The following is a 15,768-nucleotide window of genomic DNA, read 5'->3' as shown; positions in this document are numbered from 1 at the left end:
TTTTTTGCGGTACACGGGCCTCCCACTGTTGTGGCCTCTCCCGTTGCAGAGCACAGGCTCCGGACGCGCAGGCTCAGCGGCCATGGCTCACGGGCCCAGCCGCTCCGCAGCATGTGGGATCTTCCCGGACTGGGGCACAAACCCATGTCCCCTGCATCAGCAGGCGGACTCTCAACCACTGCGCCACCAGGGAAGCCCCATCTGTGTAGTTTTGAGTGTTAAATATACTTACACAAGTTAAAAATAAACACCATTCAAAGCAGAGAACAATTATAAATTTCAGTTAATATTCGGCAACAGCTTAAAGTCAATGAAGCAGCTTGTTTTTTCAGTATACTTTTTATTAGAAAAGTTTCTGGGTAAAAATAGAACTATAGGGACTTCCCTGGTGGTGCAGTGGTTAGGAATCTGCCTGCCAACGCAGGGACATGGGTTCGATCCCTGGTCTGGGAAGATCCCACGTGCCGCGGAGCAACTAAGCCCGTGCACCACAACTACCGAGCCTGCGCTCTAGAGCCTGCAAGCCACAACTACTGAGCCCGCGCTCCACAGCTACTGAAGCCCGCACGCCTACAGCCTGTGCTCCCCAACAAGAGAAGCCACTGCAATGAGAAGCCTGTGCACCGCAATGAGGAGTAGCCCCCGCTCGGCGCAACTAGAGAAAGCCCGTGCACAGCAACGAAGACACAAAGCAGCCAAAAAAAACAAAACAAAAGAACTATACATGGATCTGGGAGATTAACACATGGAGCTAAGCAAAATGAGCATCAAGGACTCACCAACTGCACTGAATTCAAACATTTAAAAAAACTAAAAAGTTAATGAAAATGTGGACAAGTTCTGTACTCTCAGATTTTTTAAATTATGGTAAAATATACATAAAATTAAAATTATCACTTAAACCATTTTTAAGTGTACAGTTCAGTGGCATTAAGTACCTTCACACTGCTGTGCAACCATCACCACCATCCATCTCCAGAACTCTCTTCATCTTCTAAAACTGAAACTCAGTACCCATTACTTTTCAACATGGCAGAAGACAAGAGATGAAAATGCTTAGAGGACCTAGGTGCCCCTTGACTTGATGAATGTGTTAAGAACTGGAGAGTTGTATTATTTGAGAATAGTAGTGAGACAGCTATATTTCTTTGTAATGGAAGAGGCAAGAAGTACTTGACATACAGAGAAATCTAGTTAAATCGTATAAAAATGAACTTCAGGTTCTGGTTACATTATTACAAGAAATGACTTTTTTTCTAATTTATTTATTTATTTTTAATTTATTTTTGGCTGTGTTGGGTCTTCGTTGCTGCGCACGGGCTTTCTCTAGCTGCAGTGAGCAGGGACTACTCTGTTCTCTGTTGCGGTGTGCAGGCTTCTCATTGCTGTGGCTTCTCTTGTTATGGAGCACGGGCTCTAGGTGTGTGGGCTTCAGTAGTTGTAGCACATGGGCTCAGTAGTTGTGGCTCATGGGCTCTAAAGCACTGGCTCAGTAGTTGTGGTGCACGGGCTTAGTTGCTCTGTGGCATGTGGGAATCTCCCCGGACCAGGGCTCGAACCCCTGTCCCCTGCATTGGCAGGCAGATTCCTAACCACTGTGCTACCAGGGAAGTCCCTATAATAAATGACTTTACAGAATTAAAGATCTGGTATATGATTTTACTTAGAAAACAATTTAGTTGAAAAGCAATAGTATTCCTTCCTTTAAAACCATTTTTAATAGTTATAATGATAAATACCTTTTAAAAAAGTCCTTATGTATTAGTCATTGCTGTTGCAAAGTACCTTATATGTGTTATTTAATTTTACAACCACCCTATTAAGAAGGGACTAGTTTACAGGTGAGGAAACTGAAGTTTATAGAGATGAAGTCATCTACCCAAGGTTATCTAGGGTCTGCCTGATTCTCTAGCCCATGTTCTTAAATCATTCTATCTATATTGTCTCCCTATATTTAGCACAATTGGTACCCTTTGCTTTTCACATGCTGACATTTAGGATAAAGCTTATCCTAAATCTATGTGACATATGCCCTAAATGGCCCAACATTGACAGATGGCACAGTTTAGTTTCATACATTAAATGGTTCTTTTATTGAACTAATAAATTATCAATATATTTCAAAAGAATTAACAAGTGTGGAGCAGAATGGCACAGTAGAGAGGAAGAGGGCTTTGAACTCACAAAGACTGCAGTTTGAGTCCTTGTGCCAACACTTAAGTCATCTTAAACAAGTGACTTCTCAGCCTCAATTTCCTTATCTAAGAACAATCTGAAAATATTTTATAGTTGTGAATATTAAATGCATGAATGAGAAAGCATTAAGAGAACACTGTGAGGGCTCAATAATAATTATTTATATAATTCTGTAGAGGTCTGCTTCTAGCTCTAGAAGATTCTTGCCACTTATATTTATACTTGATTTTTAAAATACTTTAAAAAATGTTCTGTTAATGAATTCAACAAATATTTATTGAACAACTACGTTGTTCTAAACGTGGTTCTATAAACCAGACACTCACAATTCTGGTAGATATTACTGTAAGGACCTCAATAGCAAATTTTTTTAACTCCCAAAATAGAGAATTCCCTGGTGGTCCAGTGGTTAGGACTCCGTGCTTTCATTGCTGAGGGTCCACCCAGGGTCGGGGAGCTAAGATTCCACAAGCTGCGTGTTGTGGCAAAAAAAAAAAAAAACCCAAACACAAAAAACAAAAATAAACTCTAAGTACAGGAAGTAATTTCATTTGCATCATATAGTATTAAACCAAAACCCAAGAGGGTCTTTCCTGAAGTCTTCTCAGACTTCATCTAGTCTTACTCCATGTTCTTTTTGGTAACTGCATCTTCTCCTGAGCTGTGATCAAACATCACATCTAGGCAGATGATTACACACTTCAACTTGAGCCCCGATATCTTCTCCTGAACTCTTGCTGGATACTAACTTTGAAGTGTCTATAAGAAATTCATCATTTCTCCTCTTCTTCGCCCACTGCTACCACCAAAACTAGCTCTTCCTCATCCCTAATCTGTACTGTTAGTGGTTTCAAACCTCAAACTTATTTTGCTATCTCTTGCTCCCTTGTCCGTAATTAGTGTTCTTCCATATACCATTCAGATCTATTCCTTCTTGTCCATTCCTTCCACCAACACTAGTTTGGGACTTCATTCCTTTTAACTTAGGCTATCAAAAGGCACTTGATGTCACTTTTTTTTTTTTTTTTTTGCGGTACGCGGGCCTCTCACTGTTGTGGCCTCTCCCGTTGCAGACCACAGGCTCCGGACGCACAGGCTCAGTGGCCATGGCTCACGGGCCCAGCCGCTCCGCGGCATGTGGGATCTTCCCGGACCGGGGCACGAACCCGTGTCGCCTGCATCGGCAGGCGGACTCTCAACCACTGCGCCACCAGGGAAGCCCTTGATGTCACTTTTATTTGTTGAAAAGAATAATTATAAAGACTATGGCAAACAAGGGAAATATATTAACTGAATAGAACCATAAAGTAACTAAATGCAATGTATACTGCCATTCCAACAATGTAGAAAAAGTATAAAGAGGACAAGGATAAGATACAAAGATGAACACTGTTCAGCTGTTAATAAAAGGATAATGGGTGGTGTAGTAAAGATGTTAAGCAGCAGTCCCCAACCTTTTTGGCATCAGGGACCAGTTTCGAGGAAGACAATTTTTCCATGGACCAGGGCAGGGTGGGGGATGGTTCAGGTGGTAATGCCAGCGATGGGGAGTGGCAGATGAAGCTTCATTCGCTTGCCTGCTGCTCACCTCCTTCTCTGGGCAGGCCACAGACCAGTAGCAGTCTGCAGCCCGGGGGTTGGGGACCCCTGAAGTAAAGTACCCAAAGTACCCATAGCCTCTCCAGAAGGAAAATTCTCTAGGCAGCCATATTTAGTACCATATCACCCTCCTTTCTTCTGATCCTTACCCACAAGCATAGCCAGTTACACTAAGGATGGATCCTCAGTCTGACCTGAGGATAGCCAGTAATCTCTGAGGTAGTCTGGTGTGGAAAACTGCCCCCAAAAGAGAGGAGCTGCACCAGGAGTTTAAATTAGAAAAGGCAGAGAAAACAGGGCAGTTATAGTGAAAACTTCAACATGTATGTAGAGAGAAAGGCTACAGTGTGACATATGAACAATGAGGAGCCCTAAGCGAGCTAAGGTTACAAGCATGCCAATCCAAAGAATGGGGAGAAACTAAAAGATGGAGAAAAGAAACATAGGCAGACACACAGCTGGTGGCAGGCACAGTGAGAAGCCAATACAGAGTGATTCACTGAGTCATGTTATTGGTGTAGTATGAGTATGAAGAACTTGGCTCTGCCATTTACCAGCTGTGTAACCTTGGGCAAGTCCTTTACCCCTCTGTGCCTTTATTTGCTCATTCTTGTAAAGGGTGGTTTATCTAACTGGGTGCTTACGAGGCCTGAATGAGTAATGTAACAGTGCCTGGCACACAGAAAGCACTTGATAAATGCTATTACTATCACATTCATCATCATTATCCATAAGCTCCCACTAAGGTTCCTGAAGCTTCCCTGAGCCAAAATGCTCGGGTAGAGAAGTATAGTACCTCTGCCTGCTCCAGAGAGACTATAGTTCTGATCCTTGGATTTCCAAAACAGCATATTTCCTTTAATGTTCTAAATATCCTTTCAATAAAACTCCTCATTTAAAATGTAAATGGACTTAATAAAAGAACTACAGGCATACCTTAGAGATATTGTGGGTTCTGCCCCAGACCACTGCAAAAAAGTGAATATTGCAATAAAGCAAATCACATGAATTTTTTGGTTTCCCAGTACATATAAAACTTATGTTTACACTACACTGTAATCTATTAAGTGTGTAACAGCATTATGTCTAAAAATGTATATATTTTAAAATACTTTATTGCTAAAAAATGCTAACCACCATCTGAGTCTTCAGCAAGTCAATCTTTTTGCAATAGTAACATCAAAGATCACTGAGCACAGATTACCATAACAAATATATAATAATGAAAAAGTTTGAAATATTGCAAGAGTTACCAAAATGTGACACAGAGACATGCAGTAAGCAAATGTTGTTGGAAAATTAGCACTGATAGACTTACTTGACACAGGGTTGCTACAAACCTTTAATTTGTAAAAAATGTAATAAAGTGAAGTACGTCTGTATTTACAAACAGATTTATTTTACTATATTTTATTTTATTATATATTTTATTTTTACTATTAGGGAGAAATTTTACCATCACCAGAAATACATATAAGTGTTCCCTTTTGTCTGCAAGTTGCTGACTCAAGAAAAGCATTAAGAAAATCAATTCTTTAGAAAGTACCCATGAAAACAGTCCTTGATGTCCTCAATCTGAAAACCTTGCTCAAAAATCTCCTTTCTGAAATCTTCCTTTCCTGACAATCATTTCATTTCCTTACTTCCTTCATTTCCTTCCCTTTTCCTTATCAGTTAAGTATATGATTCTGATTATATTTTTTCTATATTGTTCTTAAGTTGGGTTATCTTTTTTTTTTTTTTTTTTTTTTTGCGGTACGCGGGCCTCTCACTGTTGTGGCCTCTCCCATTGCAGAGCACAGGCTCCGGACGCGCAGGCTCAGCGGCCATGTCTCACGGGCCTAGCCGCTCCGCGGCATGTGGGATCTTCCTGGACCGGGGCACAAGCCCGTGTCCCCTGCATAGGCAGGCGGACTCTCAACCACTGCGCCACCAGGGAAGCCCCAGGTTGGGTTATCTTTTGTTTTTCCTAATTTCCTCATGTGTTTGTTCCATCTCACCTATGACAGTATGAACCCCAGAGAACAGGGACTTGTCTCTTCCATTTCTTTTGTGGCAGCAGGAGTGTATAATGAAATAAGCAGGAGATTTAAAATAAGATGCTAGAGATGCTAGAGTCAAGCCCCAACTCTCTCACTTCCTACTTCTCTCTTTGGATAAGTCACTCAACCTGTCTCAGACTCCACGGCATTTTCTATAAAAAAGGAAACAATATCCATCTGATTTCAAAGTCCAGAGTGATTTCTCACTCTGCTTCCCTGACTCTGATGGATGGCATTCATGACGAGTTTTATAGTTCCATCCTTAGGCACATGCAGTACAGCTCACATTCAAACCTAAAATTACTATGTGGAGAATGATAAAATAACAATTGTTAATGACAAACGGCGAAGGCCACCTGATCTGGATTTGTGGGGGGCATTTACCTTCTCACAGTTTATCTTTAAAGCAGTGCCTGGAATTAGCTTCCAAGTAACTATTTCATCACTTAATCATAAGCCATCATGGTTTGCCCCCCACCCTGCTCCCCAGCAAAGCAAGTTCATTAATCTAACATTAACTTGTCACCACTCGTTGGCAGACTCTGAACTTTTACCTGGCCACAGAAGAATGTGACTTCATAACTATGACATGAGTATGATTTAAAGCAAAAATCTCATTTGGCTGTACTTGTGATTTTAGCTTAAACTCCTTCCTCTCCTTCTCTCCTCTGCCCCCGCCAAAAATTTATGACAAAACAAACAGCATAAAATAAACAAAAACTGTTGTAGGTCACATTATTATTCTCTTTTGCAGAATCATATAAAAAATAATAATTTATTTCCAGAAATTACCCAAGTAAAATATTTGGGATTCTAACTAATACATCTGAACAAGAGAGAGTATTAAAAGTATCACAAGGGCTTCCTTGGTGGCACAGTGGTTGAGAGTCTGCCTGCTGATGCAGGGGACACAGGTTCGTGCCCTGGTCTGGGAGGATCCCACATGCTGTGGAGCAGCTGGGCCCGTGAACCATGGCCGCTGAGCCTGCACGTCCGGAGCCTGTGCTCCACAATGGGAGAGGCCACAACAGTGAGAGGCCTGCGTACCGCCAAAAAAAAAAAAAAAAGTGTCACAAAATTACCACCTAGTGGGGTGGGACGGGAGGGTGGGACGGAGATGCAAGAGGGAAGAGATATGGGGATATATGTATATGTATAGCTGATTCACTTTGTTATAAAGTAGAAATGAACACACCATTGTAAAGCAATTATACTCCAATAAAGATGTTAAAAAAAAGTATCACAAAATTAAATTCACTTACTTGACATTTCTGACGCAATTGTCGTAGTTCTTTTATAACTGGAGCTAGAGCTGATTTCTTTTCAGATACCAGAGAATTTAGTCTTTTTACCTGTCATTTAAACAAAATATATGACATCTAAGAAAAGAATTCAAAAGAACAAAAATACCATAAAGATATTTATTGAAGTGTTATATATGAGTGAAAAAAAACTATAAATTACTTCAATGTCAAACAGTGGGAAAGTCATTTAGTAAGTATTGATTCCTCAATAAGAAGGAATATCACTTAACTGTTCAAAATGTCAATTATTAACACTGCAAACCATTATGGGAAAATATTTACAATCTAGCACTGAATAACTAAAATAAATTACAAAGTTGCCTTTATACAGCTTTGTATTATGTAAAAAGTATATAATTATGTAGGTTATATAAAATACACATAAACATAGACGAAGTGATATTCAAAATACTTAATAACCCAAAAGGCATAAGTAATGACCAATCAGAATGGACATCAGCCACAGAGATGAACAGGGTCTTGGAGGCCTCTGCTGTACTAAATGTTCATCTTTATAGGAGTTAGAATGTGGTGAAATCCAGAGGGTTCTGGGACGAATGTGGACAAGACAGGTGGAGGTGGGTACTCTGAGAGTTTGGAGCAGCAGCTATTTACCAATAAGTAGTGAAAGATTTCAACATTTTAATGCCTGATGAAGCTGTATCCGTGCATTCTGGCTGAACAGCAGTCCTGAATACAGAAAGATACTAAGGACATACACAAAAATGAAATAATTGTATTAATTTAAGTAGCATGATTTGGGAAAACTTGTTTTTTTATCTTAAATATTTCTTTAATACCATGTAACTTTTTTTTTTTTGGCTGAGCTGTGCAGCATGCGGGATCTTAGTTCCCTGACCAGGGACCGACCCCGTGCCTCCTGCAATGGAAGCACAGAGTCCTAATCACTAGACTGCCAGGTAATTCCCAATGCTATGTAACTTTTACACATTTCAAAAACCACAAAATTGGACAACCTCTTTACAACCTCATTAGAATGGAAAATTCAAAAGAGAGTGATAAAGACAGATGAAAGAATGTAAAGAAAACAATGCACAGAAATGAAAATTTGAATGTTTCACTGAAAACAGAACACAAAAATATCTGCCTCAGAGGTAGACAATAAAACAAATAAACAAACAAAGCCTGTGTAATCACCATTTCAGACATGTCATCCAGTGTTCGTCCTTTCACTTCATCAACTTCACTCTTCAGGGCGGATACTCTTTCTAGCTCTTCTTGGGTGTAACTATATCCAGATATACCCTTTTTCTCCTCAATAGTTTGCTAAAAGTAAAGAATAAAATAGGTGTAAAAAATGGGGTCCACAAAATGGGTGTCAAAACCTTGATGATTCCATAAGAAGTATATAGAAACATAAGAAGTATATAGATTTAATAGGTAACAATAAAGTCGTAAATAAAATAGTTTATTTTTTTATTTTTTTTTTTCTTTCTTTTTTTTTTTTTGCGGTATGCGGGCCCCTCACTGCTGTGGCCTCCCCCGTTGCGGAGCACAGGCTCCGGACGCGCAGGCTCAGCGGCCATGGCTCACGGGCCCAGCCGCTCCGCGGCACATGGGATCCTCCCAGACCGGGGCACGAACCCGCATCCCCTGCATCGGCAGGTGGACTCCCAACCACTTGCGCCACCAGGGAGGCCCAATAAAATAGTTTAAATCCTAAAGAACAATCTTTATTGACTTCAACAATAATTACGTTCCTTTATATGTTATAAACTTATACTAAGTTTTACTATGGTATCTTCAGGTGCATAGGAAGTCATTATAATTTTAGACTTTAGAATAATGCTATGCAGTTGGCACAGAATCTAAAACATAGGATGCACTCACTAAATATTTGGTGAATGAATGAATTCTCAAGTGATCAACTGTACATATTTGCTCACTCATCCAATATTTATTATATACCTTAATGTGCCAAGTACAGTTCTAGATATGCTGAACTAGACACCAGATATGCTGCAGTGAACAAAACAGAGCTAATTTCTAGTGAGAGTAAACGGGCAATAGGTAAACAAGTAAAATACATATAGTGTGAGGTAAGAGTGGGGTTGGAATCTTAAAAAAACAGGGTGGTTAGAGAAGGTCTTCCTGAGAAGATGACACCTAGTAAAGTCCTAAAGGAAGAGAGGGAGCAAGCCAAAGAGATATGCAGGAGATCAGCAAGTGCAAAAGACATGAGGTAGGAGCATACCTGACTTTTTCAAGAAATAGCTAGATGGTAGGAGCTCAAAATGGAGGGAGAATGAGGTGGAGGTTGGGGAGGGATCATACAGGACTCAGCTGGTTGGCTGCAATAGTCTCAGCTTACATCTATTGTCTTTTTCATTCTCAAAAGTGTCCTAGTTTCGATGATAAATTATATCGTTATCTTATGTTTTAGGCTAGTGAAAGAGCTTGGACTTATTTTAAATGAAATGGGAGGCTTGTTGGAAGATTCAGAGTAAAGGAATTTTTTTTTTTTTTGGCCGCACTGTACGGCATGTGGGATCTTAGTTCCCCAACCAGGGATTGAACCTGTGCTCTCTGCATTGGAAGCGTGGAGTCTTAACTACTGGACCACAGGGAAGTCCTCAGAGTAAAGGAATTTTTAAACAAAGACTTTAACATCTGTGCTGAGATCAAACTATAGAGGGGCAAGGGTAGGGGCAGAGAAGCCGGTTAGAAGACGATTCCAATAATTCAAGTTAGAGATGATGGTAGCATGAATCAGGTGGGGGCAGCAGAGGTGATGAGAAGTGGTTCTGTATATATTTTGAAGATAGATCCAACAAGATATTATGACAGGTTAGATGTAGGGTATGAGGGAAAGTGGGTAAAGAATGACTCCAAGGTTTTCAGCCTGAAGAACTGAGAGGATGGAGTGCCCATTTGTTGAGATGAGGAGGACTTGGGAGGAACAGGTGAGGGAGTTGTAAAGATCAGAAGTTTAGTTTTGGACATGTTAAACATCTGAAATCTCTAGTAGAAATCCAAGAGAGTTCAAGATGTTGCACATACAAGACTGGAATTTGAGAAGCAATCTAGGCTGGAGATACAAATTTGTGAGTTGTCTGCATAGACAATATCTTTAAAGCCATAAGAGAATAAGATCACCAAGGGAGTGAGGGTAGAGAAGAGATCCAAGGCCTAAGCCTGGGGAACTCAAACATCTAGGCTTTGGAGAAATGAGAAGAAATCCGCCATGGAGTAGGAACAGGAGTGTTAGTAAGGGAAAAACAAGGAGAGTGCAGTGTGCTAGAAGACAAGTAAAGAAACATTTTACAGGAAGAGGGAGTTATGAACTATGTCTAACACTGCCAATAGGAAGATAACTAAAATGAATCTGTCTGGACTAATCTCAGGATATTTGCAGTGGATGCTGTGGGCGCTCTGCCCTGCTCTGCTTACTGTGTCAGTGTACCATCCCCCAGCTATTGTGAGAATCGGTATTTTGATGGTTTACAGCTGTCCCTTCTTCAAAGTGTACCCCTGGTTTACCAGGAACTGTATCACACCACTTCTTGGGTGGTAGTAAGAGAGTCCATAGCAAATTACTGACTGACACAGGGGTCCAAAGGGGTAGCCCTCCTGCCTAAAGATGAGACCAACTTTGTGATGCAATTTATGCTCCAGAGCTCCTTATGCAATCAGAATGAAATTGGACTCCAGCTGAATCCACTTTTTCCTCTTGCTTCATCTTTTTTCCTAAGAGCACTCACTGAATTTATCATATGAGGAGGAATAAGAATTCTTGTTTCCAGTTCTGCTTCTAGAGAACCTGACCAAACTACAAGGATGGGCTTCTAAGGTAGGATCACTCACAGGGTGAATGGAACTGAGAGCCCTATCATTGGGGGCAAGCAGAGTATCGTTAGTCCTAGGCATGTTATAGCAGTACAATTGCTAAGGCTGGTGAACTAGGGCAGAATATAGGTGGAAGGGATTATGGTGGGCATGACAATGGAAGGCTTGACTCTCCTTCAAGAGAGTTTGCTGAGAGGAACAAAGCTGACTGACAGCCATAACTGCTGCCCCTCTGGATCCACCATCACGTTCACACCAAGGCCATGCTTCCCCCAGGCTGTTCCCAGCCAGAGGCTGACCCATTCCTGCCTGACTGGGAAATCCTCTAATTGGTGACTGGCTCAGGAACTCCCCATCATCCCAACCAAAACTTCCTTAAAACTGTGCTTACAGCCTAAGACTCTTCCTCTCCAATCCTCCTTCCTTCTTCTTCCTTCACAGAAGAGCCTAAAGGCATTTAGAGCCTAAAGGCTTTCCCTGCCGCCTGCTGCTCAATTCCCTTTACCCTTCACAAAGGCTTCCCCCGATAAATCTCTTGTACATCTAATCCAATCTGGGCATATGCTTCTTGGAGGACCTCAACTATCACAGGAACATACTAGCTGGTACAGTGTTGCTGGTGTTCGAGAAGCATGAAGAAATAGTAACTATAAGGACTATGAAATTGGGGTGGCTGTTGCTAAGCTCAAATGACAGGCTCAAATCCATTAATCAGTAATTTAAAGCAAAGTGATAAGTCAGAGAACCTCCTTAGGAGCTTTAAAGAAACCCTCATTTCCTGTGGCTATGGGGCAGAGAGAGCTGAAAACCACGGACAGGACTTAAATTGTGAGACTGGCCAAACTTCAGAGAAGGCTGAACATATCCTATGTCAAAGTCAGGGCTCTGAGAGGGAAGGGAAAGAGTGCTGAGTCTGAAATGGGGATAACTGGATAGGCTCACTTGAGAACCTTAGCACCCCAGATTATCTTTTATCTTCTGGGCAGTGGCAAATGGCTTAGCTTGTTGGGTCAGGGGCCTGGAGGAAGCAAGATAGCAAGACTGAATGACTGGGGACAAGGAGGTCTCGGGGAGAGGCATTTGGATCGAGCTATAAGAGTTAACACTAAGTGTGAAGATCTCTTCATCACATGTATATGGCCACTGGACAATGTCCACAGCAGAAGAGGCACTCAGCAGCCGAGTGGAAAGGATGATTTGGTCTTTCCAAAAAGGCCAAAAAGGCTGACAGTAGATGTCAGCCAGCCTCTGTCATTGGCCACCCAGGGTGTGGACAATGGGCTCATGAACAGAATGGCTATGTTGGCAGAGATGGAGGCTAAGTATGGACCAAATAACATGGGCTCTCTCACTAATGCTCATCTAGCTAATGCTACTGCCAAGTGTCTGAGCTGGCAGCAACAGAGACCAATCCTGAGTTCTGGGTATGGAATCATCCCTTGAGGAAACTGATCATCTACTTAGTGGCAATTTGATAACACCAGATTCTTTCTACCTTGAAAAGAACAACACTTCATCCTGAATGAGACTGACCCATATTCTGGGTAAGGGTTTGTTTTTCTTGCCCACAGTGCTTTAGGCAGCACCACTATCCAAAGGCTCAGAATGTCTGGTCTACTGATGTGGAATCCCACATAGTATCACCTGAGACCAAGGGACCTACTTTATGGCAAAGTAGGTATGGCGATGGGAACATGACCACAGGATTCAGTCACTGTACCACACACCATCCAGAAAGCTAATGGGCTGACTGAATAGTGGAAGGGCCCTATGAACATACAGCTAAGGTGCCAGCTTGGAATTCATGGCCTGTGAAGATAAGTTCTGTTCTTCATGATGGAGTGTATATCTTAAACCAATGCCCATTACATGGTGTTGTGTTCCAAATAGATCCAAAGACCCAAAATTACATGGGTCTTGGAACCATGAGATGAAAGTATGAGTGTTATCACTCACCAGAATTCCCACTCATCCACAGGGAATTATGCTTCCCTTCTTGACAACTTTAGGCTCTGTGGGTATAAATGTTCTGGTTTCCATAAGGCACATGCTTCCACCAGAAGGCACATTGAGAAGCCCTTTAAACTTAATGCTCTGCTTACCATCTTGTCACTTGGACTCCTCATGCCCACAGACCAGCAGGCAAAGAAAAGAGCGATTTATTGGCAGAACATGTTAAGGATATACAGATGCTGCTATCTAATGAGGGACAGATAGGAATAAGTTTGGCATTCAGGTGATCCATTAGGGCATATCTTGGTACTCTCATGCCCAGTTTGAACAGTAAATGGGTAAGTTTAGCAACCACAGCCTGATAAGGGCATTGTACTAGAATCTCATACCTCTTAAGGATGAGGGACTGAGTCATCCCACCAACTGAGTCATCCAGCAGTCCCAACCTTTTTGGCACTAGGGACCAGGTTTGTGGAAGACAATTTTTCCACAGACGGCGGAGGGTGGGGGTCGGGGGGATGGTTCAGGTGGTAATGCCAGCGATGGGGAGCAGCAGATGAAGCTTCGCTGGCTCGCCCACCGCTGACCTCCTGCTGTGCGGCCCAGTTCCTAACAGGCTGCAGACCAGTACCAGTCCATGGCCCAGGAGTTGGGGACCCCTGATAGACCACTGGAGGTGCTAGCCAAAGGTGTGGGGAATCTAGGATGGATGGCAGAGGAAGGAGATATTGAGTATCAATTATGTCCTTGGGCCCAAATGAAGCAAAGAGAGTTTTCATTTGTCCTCCTAACCCTCCCATTTTCCTAGAACTTTTGACCAACTGTAATCCTGTATACACTATACCAGGGTGGACTGACTTCAATGTGAGAAACAAGTAGATCTCAGTAGGTCACGGGGTGGCTTAGAGTGGATGTTGTTGGTGCTCTGCTCAAACCTCACCTGCACGCTGCAATGAGCGTTGACTGCTAATGGCTCACAGACGCCCCCTTCTCCAGAACATGCCCATAACCCAATGGGGGCTGCCTCATCTAGAAGGTGATACCGTGCCATAGCCAATGACTGACTGATATGGGAGGATAAAAGGCCAGCCCCCTTGCCTCAAGGTGGAATCAACTCCATGGTGCAATGTGTGCTCCAAAGTTCCTCATGGGATCAAAATGAAGCTGTTTTCAGTTGGGGATACATCCTTGCTTGGCTTTTTTCTGCTGCTCCATCAGTTTCCCTCATTCCCTTTCTTCTGAAGGTACTCCCCCCCTCAGTAAATCACTTGCACCAAGTAGTCCCCTCTCAGGCTCTGCTTCTAAGGAACCCAGCTTAAGAAAAGATGTAAAGCAAAAACTGATGGAACTAAAAGGATAAAGATTATAGCTTTTTTTTTTTTTTTTTTTTTTTTTTGCAGTACGTGGGTCTCTCACTGTTGTGGCCTCTCCCGTTGTGGAGCACAGGCTCCGGACGAGCAGCCTCAGCGGCCATGGCTCACGGGCCTAGCCGCTCCGTGGCATGTGGCATCTTCCCGGACCGGGGCACGAACCCATGTCCCCTGCATCAGCAGGCAGACTCTCAACCACTGCGCCACCAGGGAAGCCCGATCATAGATACTTTAAAACATCTTTTTCAATAACTGATGGAATAAGCAGATGAAAATATAAATAGAAACATGAATACATGGAGGCTAAACAATACACTGCTTAATAACCAAGAGATCACTGAAGAAATCAAAGAGGAAATCAAAAAATACCTAGAAATACATGACAATAAAAACACGACAACCCAAAACCTATGGGATGAAGCAAAAGCAGTTTGAAGAGGGAAGTTTATAGCAATACAATCCTACCTCAAGAAACAAGAAACATCTCAAATAAACAACCTAACCTTACACCTAAAGCAAACAGAGAAAGAAGAACAAAAAACCCCCCAAAGTTAGCAGAAGGAAAGAAATCATAAAGATCAGATCAGAAATAAATGGAAAAGAAATGAAGGAAACAATAGCAAAGATCAATAAAACTAAAAGCTGGTCCTTTGAGAAGATAAACAAAATTGATAAACCATTAACCAGACTCATCAAGAAAAAAAGGGAGAAGACTCAAATCAATAGAATTAGAAATGAAAAAGGAGAAGTAACAATCGACACTGCAGAAATACAAAGGATCATGAGAGATTACTACAAGCAATTATATGCCAATAAAATGGACAACCTGGAGGAAATGGACAAATTCTTAGAAAAGCACAACCTTCCAAGATTGAACCAGGAAGAAATAGAAAAAATAAACAGACCAATCACAAGCACTAAAACTTAGACTGTGATTAAAAATCTTCCAACAAACAAAAGCCCAGGACCAGATGGCTTCACAGGAGAATTCTATCAGACATTTAGAGAAGAGCTAACACCTATCCTTCTCAAACTCTTCCAAAATATAGCAGAGAGAGGAACACTCCCAAACTCATTCTATGAGGCCACCATCGCCCTGATACCAAAACTAGACAAAGAAAGAAAACTACAGGCCAGTATCACTGATGAACATAGATGCAAAAATCCTCAGCAAAATACTAGCAAACAGAATCCAACAGCACATTAAAAGGATCATACACCATGATCAAGTGGGGTTTATCCCAGGAATGCAAGGACTCTTTAATATACTCAAATCAATCAATGTGATACACCATATTAACAAATTGAAGGATAAAAACCATATGATAATCTCAAGAGATGCAGAAAAAGCTTTCAAAAAATTCAACACCCATTTATGATAAAAACCCTCCAGAAAGTAGGCATAGAAGGAAATAAACTCAACATAATAAAGGCCATATATGACAAACCCACAGCCAACATCGTTCTCAATGGTGAAAAACTGAAACCATTTCCACT

General features: G+C 41.7%; 1 protein-coding gene across 4 annotated transcripts in view; it reads right to left on the bottom strand.

Annotated features, from left to right (window-relative positions):
* The window catches only part of IFT81 (intraflagellar transport 81), an 87,247-nt gene that overhangs the window by 17,180 nt on the left and 54,299 nt on the right, over positions 1-15,768 (bottom strand). For all 4 annotated transcript variants that reach the window (XM_060118624.1, XM_060118628.1, XM_060118627.1 and 1 more), the window contains 2 exons: positions 8,300-8,428; positions 7,100-7,189 (listed from right to left, as the gene is read on the bottom strand). In XM_060118624.1, coding sequence (XP_059974607.1) covers positions 7,100-7,189; positions 8,300-8,428 — 219 coding nt within the window. The remainder of the gene's footprint in view (positions 1-7,099; positions 7,190-8,299; positions 8,429-15,768) is intronic.

This window comes from Mesoplodon densirostris, chromosome 15 (genome assembly GCF_025265405.1).
Source record: "Mesoplodon densirostris isolate mMesDen1 chromosome 15, mMesDen1 primary haplotype, whole genome shotgun sequence".
NCBI lineage: Eukaryota > Metazoa > Chordata > Mammalia > Artiodactyla > Ziphiidae > Mesoplodon > Mesoplodon densirostris.
This window is presented reverse-complemented; position numbering and strand designations above follow the sequence as displayed.